The 18,051-nt window shown below is 36.0% G+C and overlaps 2 protein-coding genes across 5 annotated transcripts in view; both read left to right on the top strand.

The window, feature by feature from the left end:
* The window catches only part of slc38a3b (solute carrier family 38 member 3b), a 45,518-nt gene extending 40,168 nt beyond the window's left edge, over positions 1–5,350 (top strand). For all 4 annotated transcript variants that reach the window (XM_073870487.1, XM_055214343.2, XM_055214341.2 and 1 more), the window contains 4 exons: positions 125–249; positions 360–504; positions 1,897–2,000; positions 2,727–5,350. In XM_073870487.1, coding sequence (XP_073726588.1) covers positions 125–249; positions 360–504; positions 1,897–2,000; positions 2,727–2,831 — 479 coding nt within the window. In that variant the 3' untranslated portion in view covers positions 2,832–5,350. The remainder of the gene's footprint in view (positions 1–124; positions 250–359; positions 505–1,896; positions 2,001–2,726) is intronic.
* A 1,037-nt stretch (positions 5,351–6,387) lies between these two features.
* Positions 6,388–18,051, top strand: part of gnai2b (guanine nucleotide binding protein (G protein), alpha inhibiting activity polypeptide 2b) — a 49,543-nt gene continuing 37,879 nt past the window's right edge. Inside the window, exon 1 of the mRNA XM_073870488.1 lies at positions 6,388–7,133. Coding sequence (XP_073726589.1) covers positions 7,016–7,133 — 118 coding nt within the window. The 5' untranslated portion in view covers positions 6,388–7,015. The remainder of the gene's footprint in view (positions 7,134–18,051) is intronic.

Here is an 18,051-nt window from a genome sequence, read left to right as displayed (position 1 = left end):
GCTTTCTAAGCACTATTGCTTGAACAGTTAAATGAGGAATGTTCAGCTCTGAATACACATTTATGCCCAAATCCATAATGCTCAACGTAGCAAATTGAACTGACAAACCTTTATTTCATCGCAGCTAATGTTGAACCCGAACTTCTGCACACCTACAGCAGGATCGACCCCTACGATACTCTCATCCTCTGCGTGCGATTGGCTGTGCTCACTGCCGTGACCCTGACCGTGCCCATCGTTCTGTTTCCGGTGAGTATTACAAGATCAGACGGTTTTGCCTGTTACAGTAATAATTATGTTTATTGTGTTGCTCTTCATTCATTCATCTTATGTTTTCAATCTGTTACTTCTTATTGAAGGTTCGAAGAGCCATCCAGGAGATGCTGTTTGCTAACAAAGCCTTCAACTGGATCCGACACGTGGCAATCGCGGTCATCATTCTGACTTTTATTAACATACTGGTTATCTTCGCTCCCAACATCCTGGGCATCTTTGGGGTCATCGGTAAGTCTGACAATCACTACAATCATAGTTACGATTATGGTTGGGAACATCAAAAAAAAAAAGGGGGAAAACTAATAATGACTGTAGTGCTGGGCGATAATTTGGTAACGATAATTTCGTGATATAATTTTCGCCGATAATGGCCGTTTGTATGTCATGTTCTGAATAAAAGTTTTATTAACTGCCTGGTTTTTACAGCCTTCATTCAGGAGCAAAAATCTGCCTATAAATTTCACTGCAATTAAAGATTTGTCATTTATCGTGATAATTATCGGTATCAACCTTTAACATACAGAAAAAAATGTTTGTGATCATTTTATTTTTTACCGTATTGCCCAGCCCTAAATGACGGTCAGGCAAAATTGCAGAAACTTTGAAAGCAAAGACTGTTTTGGGTTATTTGGGTTTTTGTCATGAGTTTGTGTTGCATTCTCAGAATGGGTAAGAAACTCTCTGCGGCTGACTTTCATTTGTGATCGTTGCTTGTTTTATCAGGAAGGGTTGTGAAGTTTAATCAATATTTTTGTGTATTCAGTTACGGCTGAATAGAAGGTCGGTTGCAATGTTTAAAGCCCGAACTTAGAGAAGTCAGTTTAATGACATTTTATTTTTATTAAGAGGGAAACTAAACTTAAAACGTTTTTTAAGTACAATCATTTCAAAGTCATTTAAACTTACTATTTTCAATTATTAAATGTTTAACATAACATCAACAAATCAAAATGAAGTATTTAACTTGAAATGAAATTTTAACTTATTTAAGTTACAACAACTTGCCACTTTTAACACAAATTTAACGAGATAGTTCCCAAAAACGAAAAGTCTGTCATCATTTTCTCATTCTCACCTTGTTCTAAACTTGTATGATTTTTTAATTTGATGAACACAAAAGGAGATATTTATGTAGGAAGTGGGAAAACACATAATATGGAAGTATTGTGATAAATGATGAAGAAGATATTTTGATAAAAGATGGTAAGCACACAGGTGACGATACTCATTGAATCCTATTGTATTTGTTTTTCCTACTATGGAAGTCAATGGTTACAATCAGTGTGTTTATCATCATGTATCAAAATATCTTCTTTTGTGTTCATGAGAAAAAAAAGAAATTCATGAAGATTTGAAACAACACGATTATGAGAAAATTATGACAGAATTTTACATTTTTGGGTGAAATATCCCTTTAAGGCAGCAATTTTTTACCGTGTATGTGATTTAAAAATAATTATTTGGCATGCAATGTCTATATATATTTTTTAAAGAATTTTTCCCGTTCACCACTTCATCATTGTAATTATTTATCATTGGCTTTGAAATCTGTACATTCTGTGTAAAAATGCATTCTTGCCATTCACTGATCTTCATTTGTCCCGTCCTTTATTTCTCCAGGTGCAACATCTGCTCCGTGCCTCATCTTCATCTTCCCCGCTGTCTTCTACATCCGTATCGTTCCCAAGGATAAAGAGCCGATGCGTTCAACCCCTAAAATCTTTGTAAGTTATGATTCATTACCACCTATAAATCCACAATAAAAGTATAGAGATAAAAGTACATTAAAGAACTGTTCTGCAGGCATCCAAGATTTATTTTTATTCCAGTAGACTAAGATAAAATCCACTGAAACCATTTTTGAGGTGTATATCATCACACTTAAGTGATTTAAACATGTCTGACTTTGTCTATTGTAATAAAGACAAGGTGTAAAATATAATTTGTTACTGTATCTTTTTTGTTTGTAATCAATCTTTTATTGTCCCTCTTTATGTTTCGTCATTACTCAAATATAAATCACTCAAGTATATTTGACCGATTGATCACAGAGAATCAGACAACACTTCGAATGATCCATTACGAATAGAAATTAGCTTAAATCGCTAATTTTTCATCATCAGTTAACTCACTCAGCATAGAGAAGTTTATTTAATACAACAACTACCAGGGTTGCCATGTATTTGTAACAAAACCAGATCAGCGACTCAAAATATGCCTCTCTCCTACCTAAAATATATATTTTACAGTCATTGATCAGCATTATACACAATTTCTTATAATAAATTATGGTTTATAAGTAATCATAAACTCGTTATGCTTAAAAACAAACAGCTGATGAACAAAATCCTTCACACGCGGACAAAAAACCCAACACGCGGCAACCATTTAAAAATAGTTTAATTCAGGCAACACTGATTATGACCTAAAATGTTTCTCTTTTTTTTCAGGCCGCCTGTTTCGCTGGACTGGGCGTGTTGTTTATGATAATGAGTTGGAGCTTCATCATCATTGATTGGACAACAGGAAGCGGCAGTTCTCTCGGTGGCCACTAGGGGACAAAATCGGTCGAATGTGTGTTTGTGCCTTTGTACGAGAGTTAGTGCTGTTTTATACTAGATGATGGTTATTTTTTTATCCTTATTTTTCTTTTACGTCTTTTATGACAAAGAAGGTGCTTTATACCAACATAACAATATCCAGTTTTGCACAAAAAACATTCACTGATTTAGTCAGGACTAAATGATTAGACTGTTTCTTAACCTCATATAAGATTTTTAAGATCTAATATTCAGTATCAACACTAATAATGCTGGGTTGTTTTAACCCATGGATGGGTAAAATCTGTACAAACCCAAATGCTTGTTTTAAACAACCCAGAAAATGTCATATTTAACCCAACCATGCAACTACCTATATAGGTTAAAGTACCATTTATTTTAACCTAGAGTAAATGTGAAATTTGGTACTTTGTTTTTTGTTGTGATAAGTGCATCTTCTTTTATTTTGTACAAATGCGCTGTTTTGGCTTAAGTTGCTTGGCATCATTTTTATTAACCCTTTCTTTGATTTATCTACCGCAATCCCTTACACTTGACATGCCTGACTGCTTGTACTGTAGAAACATACAATCATCATCTAGAAGTGACTGCAAATGCATTTTGCAGTAGTGACGCATATATTTATATATCAGATATTCATATCTTGATTTCTCAGTTACTTTGCCTATGGCGCAAGATGATTGTAAATGTTTTGATTTGTCTCTTTTAATAGTTATTTAACAAAGATGGGTTGGTAGATAGTTTGCTCTGCTGGACAAGTTACAGAAGTTCAGTTTATCATACTTCACAAATTCACTGCGTGCCAAAGCGAAGATTTTTATAATGTATCTTTTATAAAGTATATATTCTGTTTTTCTTAAGAATGCATGGTAGAAATTGAATCCAAGGCGTGCCTTGATCACATTGAGATTTAAACAGTGAAAAACATATTTATTTAAATGTTTTAGATATATTTTGCAGTTCACTGGATGAGTATTAGTGTATGTTATGGTATTAATGTATACGTCTAATGTCTTTTATCATTTTTGTCTATGAAAATCATGCTGGCCTATATCAACACAACTCTGGTCATTTACAAAGTTACATTTAAACATTGATGAGTAAGCATTGCATATATATTGTAACCATGATTCACATTAAATAGATGTAATCTAACCTGTAACCTTGAAATGTAACAAAAATTTTGTGTTTTTGTTAAAAGCCGCTCTCAGTATTACTATTCTTATTTTTTGATAGCGGCTCTCAGTATCTCAAATGTTTTACATAGGGCTGCATAACAACTAATCGCAACTAACCGTTTGCAGAATTAAAGTTTTTGTTTACATCATATATATGTGTGTGTACTCTGTATAATAATTTTGTATATAAAATATATTTATAAAATATATATATAAATACACCCACATGCATGTATATATTGAAGAAATATTTACATGTGTATATACATTTTTATTTTTATATTATATATAAATATGAATACTTAATATATACACATATACAATATTTTTTTCTTAAAATTATACATGCATGTGTGTGTATTTTTTAATATATATTATAATATATAATTATTATACACAGTACACACATATATTTACAAAAACTATTATTCTGCAAGCAATTAGTTGTTATGCAGCCCTATCTTTACAGTATTTTACCCTGAGTATTTGTGTGCCCAGTTTTGGTTTTAGCAGTAGTGGTCAGTTACAAAAACTGCTGAAATGTGTAACACAGTGTTGGGGTACTATTGAATAAAGCTGTTTGTATGTTTGGTGCTGGGGTACGGTTTAATAATTATGATGTGTTCATGGTCTGCGAAGGCTTGCCGTACAACACATTGTGTTCATTTTGAGGCAGCTATTGAGCAGCTGAGTTTGGTAGTGGCACACATTGAGAGTCACAGACAAAAAAACTGAAGTGAACATCCCTTGCATTACATTTAAAAAAAGCATCTCTTGTAGAAACTGACTACTTATCCACTACTTACCGTATTATTAGTATTGTCATTGTTTAACTTTCCGTTGCTTGCCAAGAGTGTTCAGTACTGTATCTTTTAAACTTCTTGCTGGTAATATTGCATTTGCTTAAACCAAAGAATCATTAAGTTAAGAAAAAGCAAGGATTTGGATTATTATTAATTCTGTATAGTAATTCATTTGCTAGGTATGCAAAAAAGAAAGGTGATGAATTCTGTTTATGTTATTTGATCAAGTAATGCTGTTTGTTATAAGCTTATTTAATCTGATATTCTTCCTTTTTTAATTCGATTGTGCAACCCCAATGTTCCAGCCATTAGATTTAAAATACTGTATTTTTTTTCTTTTCTTTCAATGCATTATTTACATTTACAGTTCGACGTCTGTTTAATTCGTATAGTTGTTGGTTTCGCATAGATTATTTAGTTCATTCATATATAATGTATATAAATGTTATCTGCTTTTATCTGTAATGCATATTTAGCTTGTATAGTGTAAATAGCAGAACATTGACCATAAAAAGCTGTTTTTAAAGCTGTATATGAGGTTCTGATTTTACTGGCCAGCCCCAATATATCATCACTTATCAACAGATATAATAACATTTATTTATGCATTTGGCACACTTTTAAACAAAGCAATTAAAGTATATTCAATGGTTTTTTTGGAATTGAACCTGTGGTCTTAGCTATAGGGAAAAACATTAACATCTAACACAGTGAACACTTGCACAATGATATTTTAAAATCACAATAATTCACCACAATGATTAAAGTTAATGCTCTGAAGTCTGTATAAACACTCATACGCATTTATATTATTTATTCATCATAGTAAAAACAGCAGTGCTTTCATAATGCTGTCATAATTTTTTCTAACACTTGAGGGCGATGCCTGTGCTTAAGGTCACCTGGGACTCGATTTTTTTGACAACAAATAAAACTTTACCGTCATAGATTCGCTAAAACGAACAATCTTGTATTATACATTAAGTTATAGTCCTTTATTTGGAAACTTTAGCCTAGTTTTATTTATTGACAAACTATATGCACCGAATTGTAATCATTTACTTATCATGTAGCACCTTAACCGGTTTATAATGAGTCTGTCAATAGAACCGGTGAATAAACGATTCTTTCGAGCTGATTCTAAAACCGTGAGATTGATAAAATGATATTTATTACTTTAACTGTGTCGTGGTGACACACAGTATTTAAAACCCACATGAGACTTATATAGACACATTACAAAGACACATTTGATAGTGCTGTGTACTGTATGTTTAAATAAAATAAACAAACAAATAAATAAACGAACGAACGAATAACGAACAAGCTGCACGGTTTAGGTTTACTCAAATGAATTTATGTAGAAATATTACGTGAGAAAGTAGTAAATAGTAATAAGGATTGTAAATAGTTAGAAAACTTAAAAAGCCAAAGCCTCAATTGTGGGTTTTCTTGAACGTATTCACTTACAACCGCACCGAATGAACCGACTCGCTGAATGAATCAGAAATGCCGATGCCTGCGAGTTGTGTAAAAAGAAGAAAACTACTGCATTTCCCACAATTCTCAAGCAGTTGTTCATAAGTGGGTGGGTGCTGCACGTCTTGGTTTTTCACATTCTCACGCTCTGTTATTCCTCAGAACCGAGCAGCTGCCGCGTTACGCGCAACTCCAAACGCTCGTGTTGTGATTTTTTACATTCTGAATCGTTCCGAGCCCGAATCGAAATGCAGAACCTTTAGATTTTCAGACAGTCACGTGAAAAAAACACACGGACGGTTGGCGTTTCTCAGTTTCTCAGCAGTTGGATACATTTGTGACCACTTGCGTGCCAAGACACCCGACTGAACGCAAATGATTTTTTATTTGAGGAACTGTGTGCGGTAGATGAAAGGCGCGGACGACGCGCTGGCTCTTTGATATCAACGGAGGCGCTACAAGAACATCGATTTGGTGGAAAACTAAAGCAACTTTTTAATCGCGTCCGAATCAATCAACCTGGCGATTGATGGAGAGTCACAGGCCTGGGATTTTAACTCGAACCTTTTAAATATTTATATATTTTGCGCATTTATAACACGTTCGTTCGTCAGTGCGCTGTCTATACGATTCTGTGTTTTGGGACCCACCGAGCTGAAGTCACAATCCTTGGCGTTTCGTGTGGAAAGCACAAGTTTGCGGTGCGCACGGTTCGATCATGGGGTGCACGGTGAGCGCGGAAGACAAGGCGGCCGCCGAGAGATCAAAGATGATCGACAAGAACCTGCGCGAGGATGGAGAGAAGGCGGCGCGGGAGGTGAAGCTGCTGCTGCTCGGTAAGTCACGGCACGTCAGTGTTTGTTTTCATTAGATCTAGGTCGCTTGCTCTGTTTACACTTCAACCTCTCCCCCGTCTATATCATTTTCCAGTTGAATGACCTTATAAAGATGTCAGTGTGATGCTGAGATTCAGTTTAAGTGATGGGCAGACAGGACAGAGGCGCAGGCGCCAGCATCCGACCGATGCGCGTTTGGTCCCTTTCATTTACTGCGTAAAATTGACTAAATATCAAGCAGGATTTACCATGGTCTTAAACAGTAATACAAAACAATACCTCATGGACATGTAGGTGTCCTATGGTAAACAATCCGCACCGTATTATATATTTAACAACCATGGTTTACAGATTACGTAACTTTTCTATGCACATCTGCTTCGGTAAATAGCATACTTATGTTTAATAATGTGGTTTCCATGGATACTGCATTGTCCTCCCTTAAGTTCACGTGTTGTCATACTAGACAGGTGCCATATTAAATAATGTCAGCTCTTATTCTGATCTTACTGTCTGTAGCTATAACTTATGTGAAGTATGCCAGGCACATACAGTATGCATTCTCAGTTTAAATTCTGCAGGTTAACCACAATAGTCTGCAGGTTGTGTGGCTCTTGTGTGCTGTGAGAATCTGATAAGTACAGACTTAAACAAAAGACTTGGCCATTCAATTATACTTCATTAAAGCTGAGTGCTCCGCCGTAGTTAATCCATTTTCATTTCATGAGGTTTATCGGTGACAAACGAAAGCATGCTTGATTCGATAAATACATGAGGCGGAGAATCAGCATGAGCTGTTATCTACGTCCCATAAATAAACTCCAGCTGCTTTATTGATCTTGAAGGAATAATTCACCCTGAAAATTCTGTCTGTATTTTGTTATTGTCATGTCAATTTTGAAGACTCTTAGTATAGCTTTTAAACACTGTTCTTAACAAAAAATCTTACCATGTGACTCAGATCATTTCCCTGTTAGTTTCACAGAACATGTCATTGCGGTTTGAAATGACACGTGAATGAGTAAACAACGGTGGAAATTTCGATTGTGGTGAACGGTACCTTAGTGGAACACTAACCTGAATAACATCACCAGGCAGTGCATAAACAGACGTTCCACTTTTCCAGATGGTATTGAGATGCTGCAAAACCTTTGAGATGTTTTCTGGTCTGGTTAACATTATTGGTCTGGTTAGGAAAGGCATGGATGACCACAACTATTCTCAATAAGGAATGATGTTGAATAAGCAAGTGGATTCTTTATTTACTTTTACAACAAATGTGTTGTCTAGGGAAGAAAATATATGATAAGCTTCCTGGAGCACCTGGGGTGATATTAAAAGTAAGCAATAATGTCCACACTGCATGGGAGTCAGAACCATTAAGATCAATATGATATTAGACCCACTCACTTTTTCTATAATTTAGCGTATATTTCTATTCACTTGTCAGAGCATTGTCAGTCAAATACATTCTGCGTCCGACTTCCACGCTGCTGCTTCCTTTAATCCATTCCACTTGGCTCATTTAGAGTCCATATAAATGAAACTCCATTTCGTGTTTTTACTGCTGCGTGACTGCAACACAAAGCTTTTAGGCTATAAAAACAATTGTTTAATTAAAAGGCACCAGATTACAAGAAAATGGCATCTACTTCATTTAATGTTTTGGACCCACCCACATTTTTTTTGCTTCCGATGCCCATGCCACACTACCCTTTAAATCGCGCAAGTTGGCATTGGGAATTGAAAATACGGCCAAAGGAAACGCGTCAATTTTGCAAAAACTCCCATTTGTCGCAAAAACGTTTTTACGCTAGCATGAGGTGGTTTTTCAGGCAAATCGGAAAAGGGGTATTTTGCAGAACTGCAGTGGAAACAGTTTATTGGCATTTTCAGGTCACCTAATCATTATTTGAAAGTGCCGCAGTATGTACTAAAACCTCCCAGAAACCCCTTAATACTTGTCTGCTCCCAAGTATAAGAGGCTTTCCTTGCCAATAATGTTTGGAATAACACTCCTACATCTCCACTGATTTAAAATAATGTACTATTACCTCCAAGAAACACATATACGTTGCCACTCCTAAATATAAGGGGCTTTCCTTGGCATTAATGTTTGGGAAAAAAATCTTGCGTCTCCTTCGGTTAAAGATAATGCCGAGTGCGGTGGATGTGATATTAGTAAAGGGCTCGTTATAGTTGTGCGTAGGTCCTACGGCGTAGCCGCGACGGTGTAGGTTCCGCGACGGTTTTCATTTATACTTTTGCGTCGTCGTCCGTGTCGACATGCAAACAAACGCGCAGACCGCTGGTAGGCAGTAACTACGCGTGTAACCACAGTAGCAGCAGCGAGACCGTCAAAGAAGAAGAAGCTTAGCAAGTTAACCCACAAACGAAGAAGAAACAGCAACTTGTTGTGTATAATTTGAGAAGAACAGCAATGATGGAAGTAAATAAACAGTGACTTTTGTTGCAGTTTGAGTTAAATCACTCCTCAACTTGGCTCATCTTTGTTTCACCGTCACAAACGGAAATATCTATGACGCAGTTTTTTTTACCTGACGGGAGGGGTTCTAGTGGACCAATCACAGCGCTTTGTGGTCCGGTAGATCTGTTGCGTTGTTAAAATTTTTGCAAGCTGCACATCAGGCTACGCAGAGCTATGCACAGGCTACGGACAACCTACGGCGCAGCTACGGCGTAGAGCTTACGCACAACTATAAATCGGGCTTAAGCATACCAACATCAGTCAACGTGATGTGTATTGACTTATCGTGGCAGTTAAAGCTATGTTTCTGTCGCATATCATCGGTTAATGGAAATGCTTTTATTTTGCAATAGTCTCTTGTCGATATTTAGAAAATAACCCTAAAGTTTTGCGCAAATCTGTAATGGAAACGCAGATACTGTCTAATCAGTCAAGAGATTTAGTTTTAACTGAATGAGTGGTAATTTTTAGACCCACAAACGGTGTGATGTCATATCCTGTTAGAGCATCAGCGTGAGTGTTCTGATACTGACAGCTTTCGAGACAGATGCGACAGTGCCGCTCTCCACAGTACTCATCACCATACAGAGAGTAAAGGAAGGAAATACACCAGGGGATTGGAGGCAGAGTTTAGATGTAATCAAAAAATTGGACAACTTCAGTTCAGCACTCGTTCCCCCCAAGCGGCCTTTACCACAAGGAGCAAAAATATAATTGTTTAAATAAATACAACATGTCTAGAAAGTGTGTCTGCCACATTACTCACATTGCTTGGCGCTTACTCGTGTCTTTAATCAGAAACGAGACAAGCATCGGCCGGCCCTGGCTGCTACAGTGTAAACTGGGCTTTCTGCACACCACAGCATTATGTAGCTTCCACTAATGACTTCATACTGTAAAGCTTGAAATGATAGATGACCACAGCTATACTGTGTTATATCCTCTAAATACTGTGCAGTAAGTCGTCGATAGCTATTGTTTGTGGGCTCTTTGCCATCGTATTTTGTGTGGCACCTGCTTCTTTCTGTTAAGCACATACTAAAATAACTTAGACGTTTGTAATACATCAGAAATAGTTAGAATGTACAGACAGTAAATAAACAAACAAAGCTGAAGTGAAAGTAATGTTTACAGATTTCATGTTTAAAGAATGAATAGTATTTATTAGTAATCAATAGTTTTGTGATTGTATGAAATCTTGCTTAAAAGACTTTGCCAATGCTAGTTAGAGTAGTTAGTCATGTTCTTTTTTTAAAATATATTTATTAATTTTCAGACAAACATAACAACCTGAGATCGAAAATGAGTATAAACAGAAATGCAGATCAAATATATTATTATTATTATTATTATAATTATAATAACTATTAAAAAGGTTATTGTTATTATTATTATTATTATTATTATTAATAATAATACCAATAACTATTATTATTATTATCATCGTTATTATCATTATTATTATTATTATTTGTATTATTATTATTGTTATTACTATTATTATTATTATTATTATTAACAATTCTTCTTCTTCTTATCGTTATTATATTATCGTTATATTATTATTATTATCATTATTATTATTATCGTTATTATCATTATTATTATTATTACTACCATCGTTATTATTTGTATTATTATTATTATTATTATTATTAGTAGTAGTAGTAGTAGTAGTAGTAGTAACAATAACAACATTAACATTGTTGTTGTTGATAAAATATAACATCATCTATAGGTTTGCTGTAAAAAAAACCTCGAAGAACTTTCATTTTTAAGGGAGCGTGTACACCAATGTATGATTTCAATTAGGGATGCTCCGATCGATCGGCCGATAATGCTTGCTATGCTTCTCAATGAATTACGGTGAAATGCCGCTACATCCAAAAGCCAGGGGGCGCTCTTGTGCGGAAACTCAAAATGCGCTGTAGACGAAGAACAAGACACACGCAGCTATGATGACGCGCAGCTCCAGGAAATGGCTGAAGGATATATTTATATTGCTGTTCTTTAAACCTTTTCAGGTATTTTCATGATAATAAAGAATATGTTAAATAATTATGTTTGATGAGTGTTGTTTTTTTCAAATGCATGTTATAAACGATTCAAACTAACAGCGATTTCATATCAATAAGGACTTACTGATCAAAAGCCGTAGTAAAAAAATATTTAACTTTGGGTGAAATGCTCGGCTTCCCAATGTCACTTTTTACTCGTCATCCAATCATCCAGCTCATCGTACAATGACTGATAAACAGAACAGAGGCGGAACATAAAATAGCAAACAAAGCACCCACAGTTGTCATGGACTTGGCTTTTTCAGCTGCATTTAAACGCTGTGGTTTACACAACCCCTAAAAGTGTAGCTAAGAGTCTGTAATTGATTAATTTGTGTCCTTCCAAACAGTAACCAGGAGCTGTCAGGCTCAATAAAAACATGATAAAAGACTCAAATTGAATTAGTTTCTCATTATTTCTTTATTATAGATAATGAAAATAAAGATTTCATGTCAATGGGAGCTCTCAGTGAGTTAGTTAGAGCACATTACCTGGTTAACTATTCAATGTATCTGCAAAAATCTTGACCTTGGATATTTGCCAGTGTTAACTGGCTCACATCGAACAACTTTTTGAAGGACAGGTTATACAGGCACTTAGACAAGGCAGTTAATGCTGGTACAATATGTCTATTGTTAAAGACAATCTTATTTCACTTTTGATATCATTTTTTTTTAAGAAAATAAGATTAATCGCTCTATTATTTTTCTCGCTTTGGATAAAAGTGTCTGCTAAATTTATATTTAGCATTAGCAATGTAAACAGTGAGAGAAAACCAGTTATCAAAATAATATGATGACCCGTTTTAGATTCATTTGAAAGACACATGTGACCTGTGTGTTTGAAGAAACAGAGATTTGTCTGCACATATTTCTGATATTACGAGGCCAGGGTGGGTCAGTATTACAACACTTGTATCATAAGCAGTTATCACAGTAATGGTATACATCATAGGTATTTGCAAATGTAATGCCTTGTTTGGGTAATCGCCTGATAACCGTATAGTCATGTCTACTACAGTTTAATATAGGGCAAAATCTCTGCACATTATTTGCACATGATTTATAATATTGCAAGTCCCAGCCCTGATATCATGGTTTGAAACACACCTAAACCCAATGAAGAATGTAGGTAGTAATTTGGTTAATATTTAATAAGTGTTTAAAATTAACTAATTGTATTCTCACAGTGTATTAAAACTGTATGAAATATATCAGACATATGGACAGTTTGAGACTTGTCTGTCTGCGCCGGCGGCTCTCTATTTTCCAGATAAGTAGCCTATAGAGTAGGCCTATAATAATGGTGTTTGGGAAACATTGTGTCATTGCCACATTTCGGAAATCAATCCTGTCAGAGTTATTGACCTCGAAACAGCTCGTGTGTCTGAACTGCTGTTTTTAGCCGCCCACCATCATGATACAGGTCTGGTGGTCATGGATACACCAGACTCTTATCTGCTGGTTTATTTTCAGAAATTCCCCAGGATATTTCAGTGTTGGAAATGTCAACATGGACATTAGCCTCTTTCACACAGTAATTTCTGTAAATTACCATAAATTTACCAGAATTAATTTACCAGTAAATACAAAAATGTGCTGTTTACACAGTAAAATATAATTCACATATCAGTACCAAAATACCGATACTCGATGCGAAAGCGGAAGTTACCTATAAACTATGTCCCATTAAAAAGACCTGTCTAAAATCGATTCTGAATCGCAAGGCTGCGATTTTTTTTTTCGTTTTGTTTCATGTGCAGCTTGTGCGTGTAGCCTACTATGGCGTTTTGGTCAGTAAGACGTCCTTATCAATCTAAAATCATTATGAGTCGGAGTCGTTTATAACGTGCATTTAAAAAAGCAACAAATCGTTAAACAAAATCATTCAAAATATTCGTTATTATCATGAAAATACCTGAAACAGAAGAACGGCTATATAAATATACCTATAGACATTTACTGGAATAGCGTTTGTAATGGTGGTACTTCTGTGGCACACTTGGAGTATCTGCACGAGAGCGCCCTCTGGCTTTTGGATGTGCCCGGATTTCACCGTAATTCATTCAAATTCATTCATCGAGAAAACATGAAATGTGCACGATTAATCGTTACATCCCTAATGTGGACTTTAACTTCCGGTGTGCTCGATGTTAGGCAGCGTGCATGCGCGTGGTGAAAAAACGTCTGTAAACAGTGCAAGGTAAACGTGTCATCTGTAAACGTTATGATTGGAGCAAAGCTGTCAGTGGTTTCTGATGTCATCCGTTTTTTTATGCCGGAAATCCTTATTCTCTGTTGACACACAGCACTAACTGGTAATCTTACAACCTCTCTTACTGGTAAATTAGCAGCACTGATTTATCAGAAAGGTTTTGTTTACACATGATCTGTTAACCAGTAAAGACGTAAGTGCGAAAGGGACTATTGAGTGTTGAATCTCCAAACAACAGATGAGTCAAGATGATTTTGTGACTCGTGTTTATGTTGAACCAAGAATCTTTACATTCCTTCCTTTGCCTAAACACGCATCACCTCTGGTGCGTAAATGCTTTTTGGATATTTACACAACCCTTTAGGGACAAAACTGATCAAATATTTCTTGTGGCTTGTCATTTGGCTGGAGACCAGAGGAAAATGTTATTGCTCAGGAGATTTCAGTTGTGAACTTAGATACTTCATTTAAGTATCAACTTCGTCTCAGATGTTTCTCCTAAAATTGTTTTGATATCTTTGAAAGATTGCTGTGCCATGAGGGGATATCGGGTATCAAGAGGGAACCAGCAGCAAACTGATATGTAGACGACAAATTTAACTGTTTTTAAATGGATGCTTTTGTGTTCCTTGAAAGATATATAAATATGGATGGATGAATGATAAAAGTTTTTATATTGTGCAAGATTATGACAAAAATCATAACTGTTGATTATCCACCTTGATATTTTAATTGCGATTATTATTATTATTGTTACATTTTACCTTAAAGCTGTGAAGTGTTTAATAACTTTTTGTAAAGCAGCTGCATGGTAAACATTCAAACATCCTAAACTAAATAATAAAATGTAAAAAAACAAATAATTATGGGAGTTATGTTGTTAAAAAAATCCGAAAACAAATTGCTAAAGGACACGTCAACTTATCAAATCAAGGGTTTCCCAGGATTTTGAGAGACTTGTGGCGGTGATGACGTCAAATAATTAGCATATATGTGACGTCGTCATCACGTTTTTGCATTTGAACGATTGTTGGCACCTAAAATATGTTTCACTTCTACTCTTAGATCTGTCACATTATATTATATTTTAATACAACAGAATGCCATTTTTACATATGATCAGTTCTGTTGTCAGACATAAAATAGTTACTAAACACGACCCAGTAACACCTCGTGTTTAATCCAAGTGCTGCTAAAATCCTGATTTATAAACGCGAAATCGTCTGACAAAATCACCATACATTTACATTGAAGCCTTACTGCTGTTGCTCTTCTCATCAATGTCTTGTTATGAGCCCTTTTTTATTTTAAATGTGAGTTTTATTGTCAGGATTTTATCAGTTGCGCTGTTTACATTTTAAATGTTTAGTCACTGTGTTGTGTCTCATGACATCATTTGGCAAAGGAAAATTTTGGCCCGCGATGCTCAAAACACGGCAGGGGTACGGGCAGGACTCTTTCTATCTGCCAGAATCCAGCATTGGAGAGCTGACTTTGCCAGACGGTGATGAAATGGGTTTTACCTTCAGCTAAGTGCAAAAACGCCTTGCCAAGGTGTGACACCTTTCAAAACAGGTGACAGCCTCGCGCAGTCACTGTCACAAACACACATTTTCAAAACACACAAATATCAGAAACAGGACTCGGCTTGTGTGTTATACGTGCACAGGCACACGAAAGTTAAGTTTTTCATTTCAGCTCATCTTGGAGGTCTTGCATCAGTCTTGCCCAATTTAAAGTATCTCGCATTCTTACACCGCATGATGTCAGAGCTTCAAGTCTCAGCATGGGACGCGACAGAAGCTGGTGCTGTTCAACCTTTGACAAAATCTTCAGAAGAAATCTTACACTTTATGTTGTGGTGTTTATTTGCATCTGTTTTTGCACATTGCCAAGTGAATCAGAATGTTTGGTGACAGGTCATGCAAGGTTGCATTTGATGTTTTTCAATATGATTTTAAGTAGAGATGCACACATCGACCGACCAGAGACGATGTGTTGGCCGATTTTATGCATGATCGGCTGGACAGGTAACCGGATGGGCAGTTATTTGGGTCTTTTTTGCACATTACCAAGTGAATCAGAATGTTTGGTGACAGGTCATGCAAGGTTGCACTTGATGTTTTTCAATATCAATGATTTCTGCCCCACATCCGCAAATTACACGCTAATATTATTCCACTAGCTCATGTTTGCAGGACTCAGGGGTGCATTTCCCGAACAACGACATAACTTGCTACTGAACCACCATAGTATGATGCATAGTTGGAGAAACTAACTAGCTTGTTACACTAGCGGTTTCCCGAAAACATAGTAACTTTGTCGCACATCCATTGTTTGAAACATCTTGGTTTAACAATATAGTTGATGATGTCAAGTTAGGGGTGGAGTACTAATTAATCTGTTCAGATTCTGTTCGATTTCATGTCAGATTATTGCTGTAAATAACGTACATTGCTTTTAGTTCTCTGTTGTTTAATTACCTGATATTTCATTCATTTGCAAGTTTCCGTCACTTATCCCAGGGATTTTCCAGGGTCTTAAAGCTCGTAGGTCGGCAGGTCACACCTACAGAAAAATAGGAAATCGGAATCGTTCAAGAACATTGCAATCGGTGCATCTCTAATGAAAAGTTATGCTACGGTGAAGGGGTCTCATTTATAAAAAATATATGTGCATACAATCCTTACTAAAAATCTACGTACTCACAAAAGCAAAAAATGGCATACACCAAAAAATATAAAGACTTCTAAAACAAAACAATGTTCCTTTTTATAAATCACAGATCACCTGCAAGTGTGCGTACATGAATCATCTTTAGGTCCCACCCTGCAAGCCCATTCACCCGTCATAAATGAGACCACAGGGCTGGACAATATATTTACATCGCAGAAATTGCACAGATGTGCAATGATTAAATGATTTTAATACTTCAAAAAAAATTTTATTCAAAGTTTTGGCAAAAAGACTGACACACTATTGTTAGTGCTTGTGTGTTTTCTGACGTGTGGAAAATGATCAATGATCAGTAAGAATGTCAAGTGTACTGTATGTTTGTTATATAATTTTTATATAAGTTCAAACTGATTGTACAAACATAAAACATTGTCATATCACATATCGTACCTCGCATTATTCATCAATCAAGTTATTGCATATTGATTTTTCATCAGTATCACATAGCCTTACATGGTGCTACTGGTTAATATTGTTTTTCCCTCTCTTGTCGACTTTGTCACCTTAAAGGTGCTCTAAGCGAATTCACGCGTTTTAGACCATAAAACATTTTTTGTTACATACAGCAAACATCTCCTCACTATCTGCTTGCTGCCTGTCCGCTGATGAAACTGTAAAAAAATGCGATCTCTGTAGCCTAGGCTAGGCTCCACAAACAGCAATACAAACAAAGTGGCCAAACCTACCACCAGAATTGATAACAAAGTGTTCCAGCCAATAAACGACAAGAAGGATTTGGGGGTGGGGGTTGGGCGCGTTCATGAAAGCACGGAAGGGAGGGGGAGGAGTTAGCTACGCTCCGTTTGTTTGAAAACATCAACAAAAAGTAACGTCACACAGATTCGCTTAGATCGGCTTTAAACATTGTAGAGCCTTGCAAAGTTATTATATTTTCGAGAAAGATTATAAAAGAAACATTTTAGCAGCCACTGATGAATCGTGAACATTTTGGGTCGATTTAGATTTAGAGTTGTCGTTAAATATACCTGAGCTCCTCCAAACTAGATGCTTTATAGCGACGTTGTACCTTTATTGCTGTGTATTTCATCTGGGATGTTGTATATGTGTGTATTGATCTCAGCCTGTTGGTGCTAAAATGCTTTCAGCCATTTACCAGAGACCTGCTGCCGTTTCTGTCATTATAGATGGTTGTGTGCCAGTTTTCCCCTACAGACATTGTCAGTGCATTTTCAATCTTGTAAAGCTCCTAAAATGGACTGAACCGCCTGTGGCCAATGTTATAATCACCACTGTGAGCTCAGGAGAAAATTATAAACACAGAATAGTAGAAATCAAACATTATTCTGGCTTAGGACTAACATGATTGACACATTTTTAAGAAAATATTGCTGTTTCTTTGTTAAATCCATGAATCGAGATACATACAACTTCATGACAGCCGAATTTGAAGTCACAAGGTGT

The sequence above is a fragment of the Misgurnus anguillicaudatus genome, chromosome 8, assembly GCF_027580225.2.
Source record: "Misgurnus anguillicaudatus chromosome 8, ASM2758022v2, whole genome shotgun sequence".
In the NCBI taxonomy this organism is placed as follows: Eukaryota; Metazoa; Chordata; class Actinopteri; order Cypriniformes; family Cobitidae; genus Misgurnus; species Misgurnus anguillicaudatus.
This window is presented reverse-complemented; position numbering and strand designations above follow the sequence as displayed.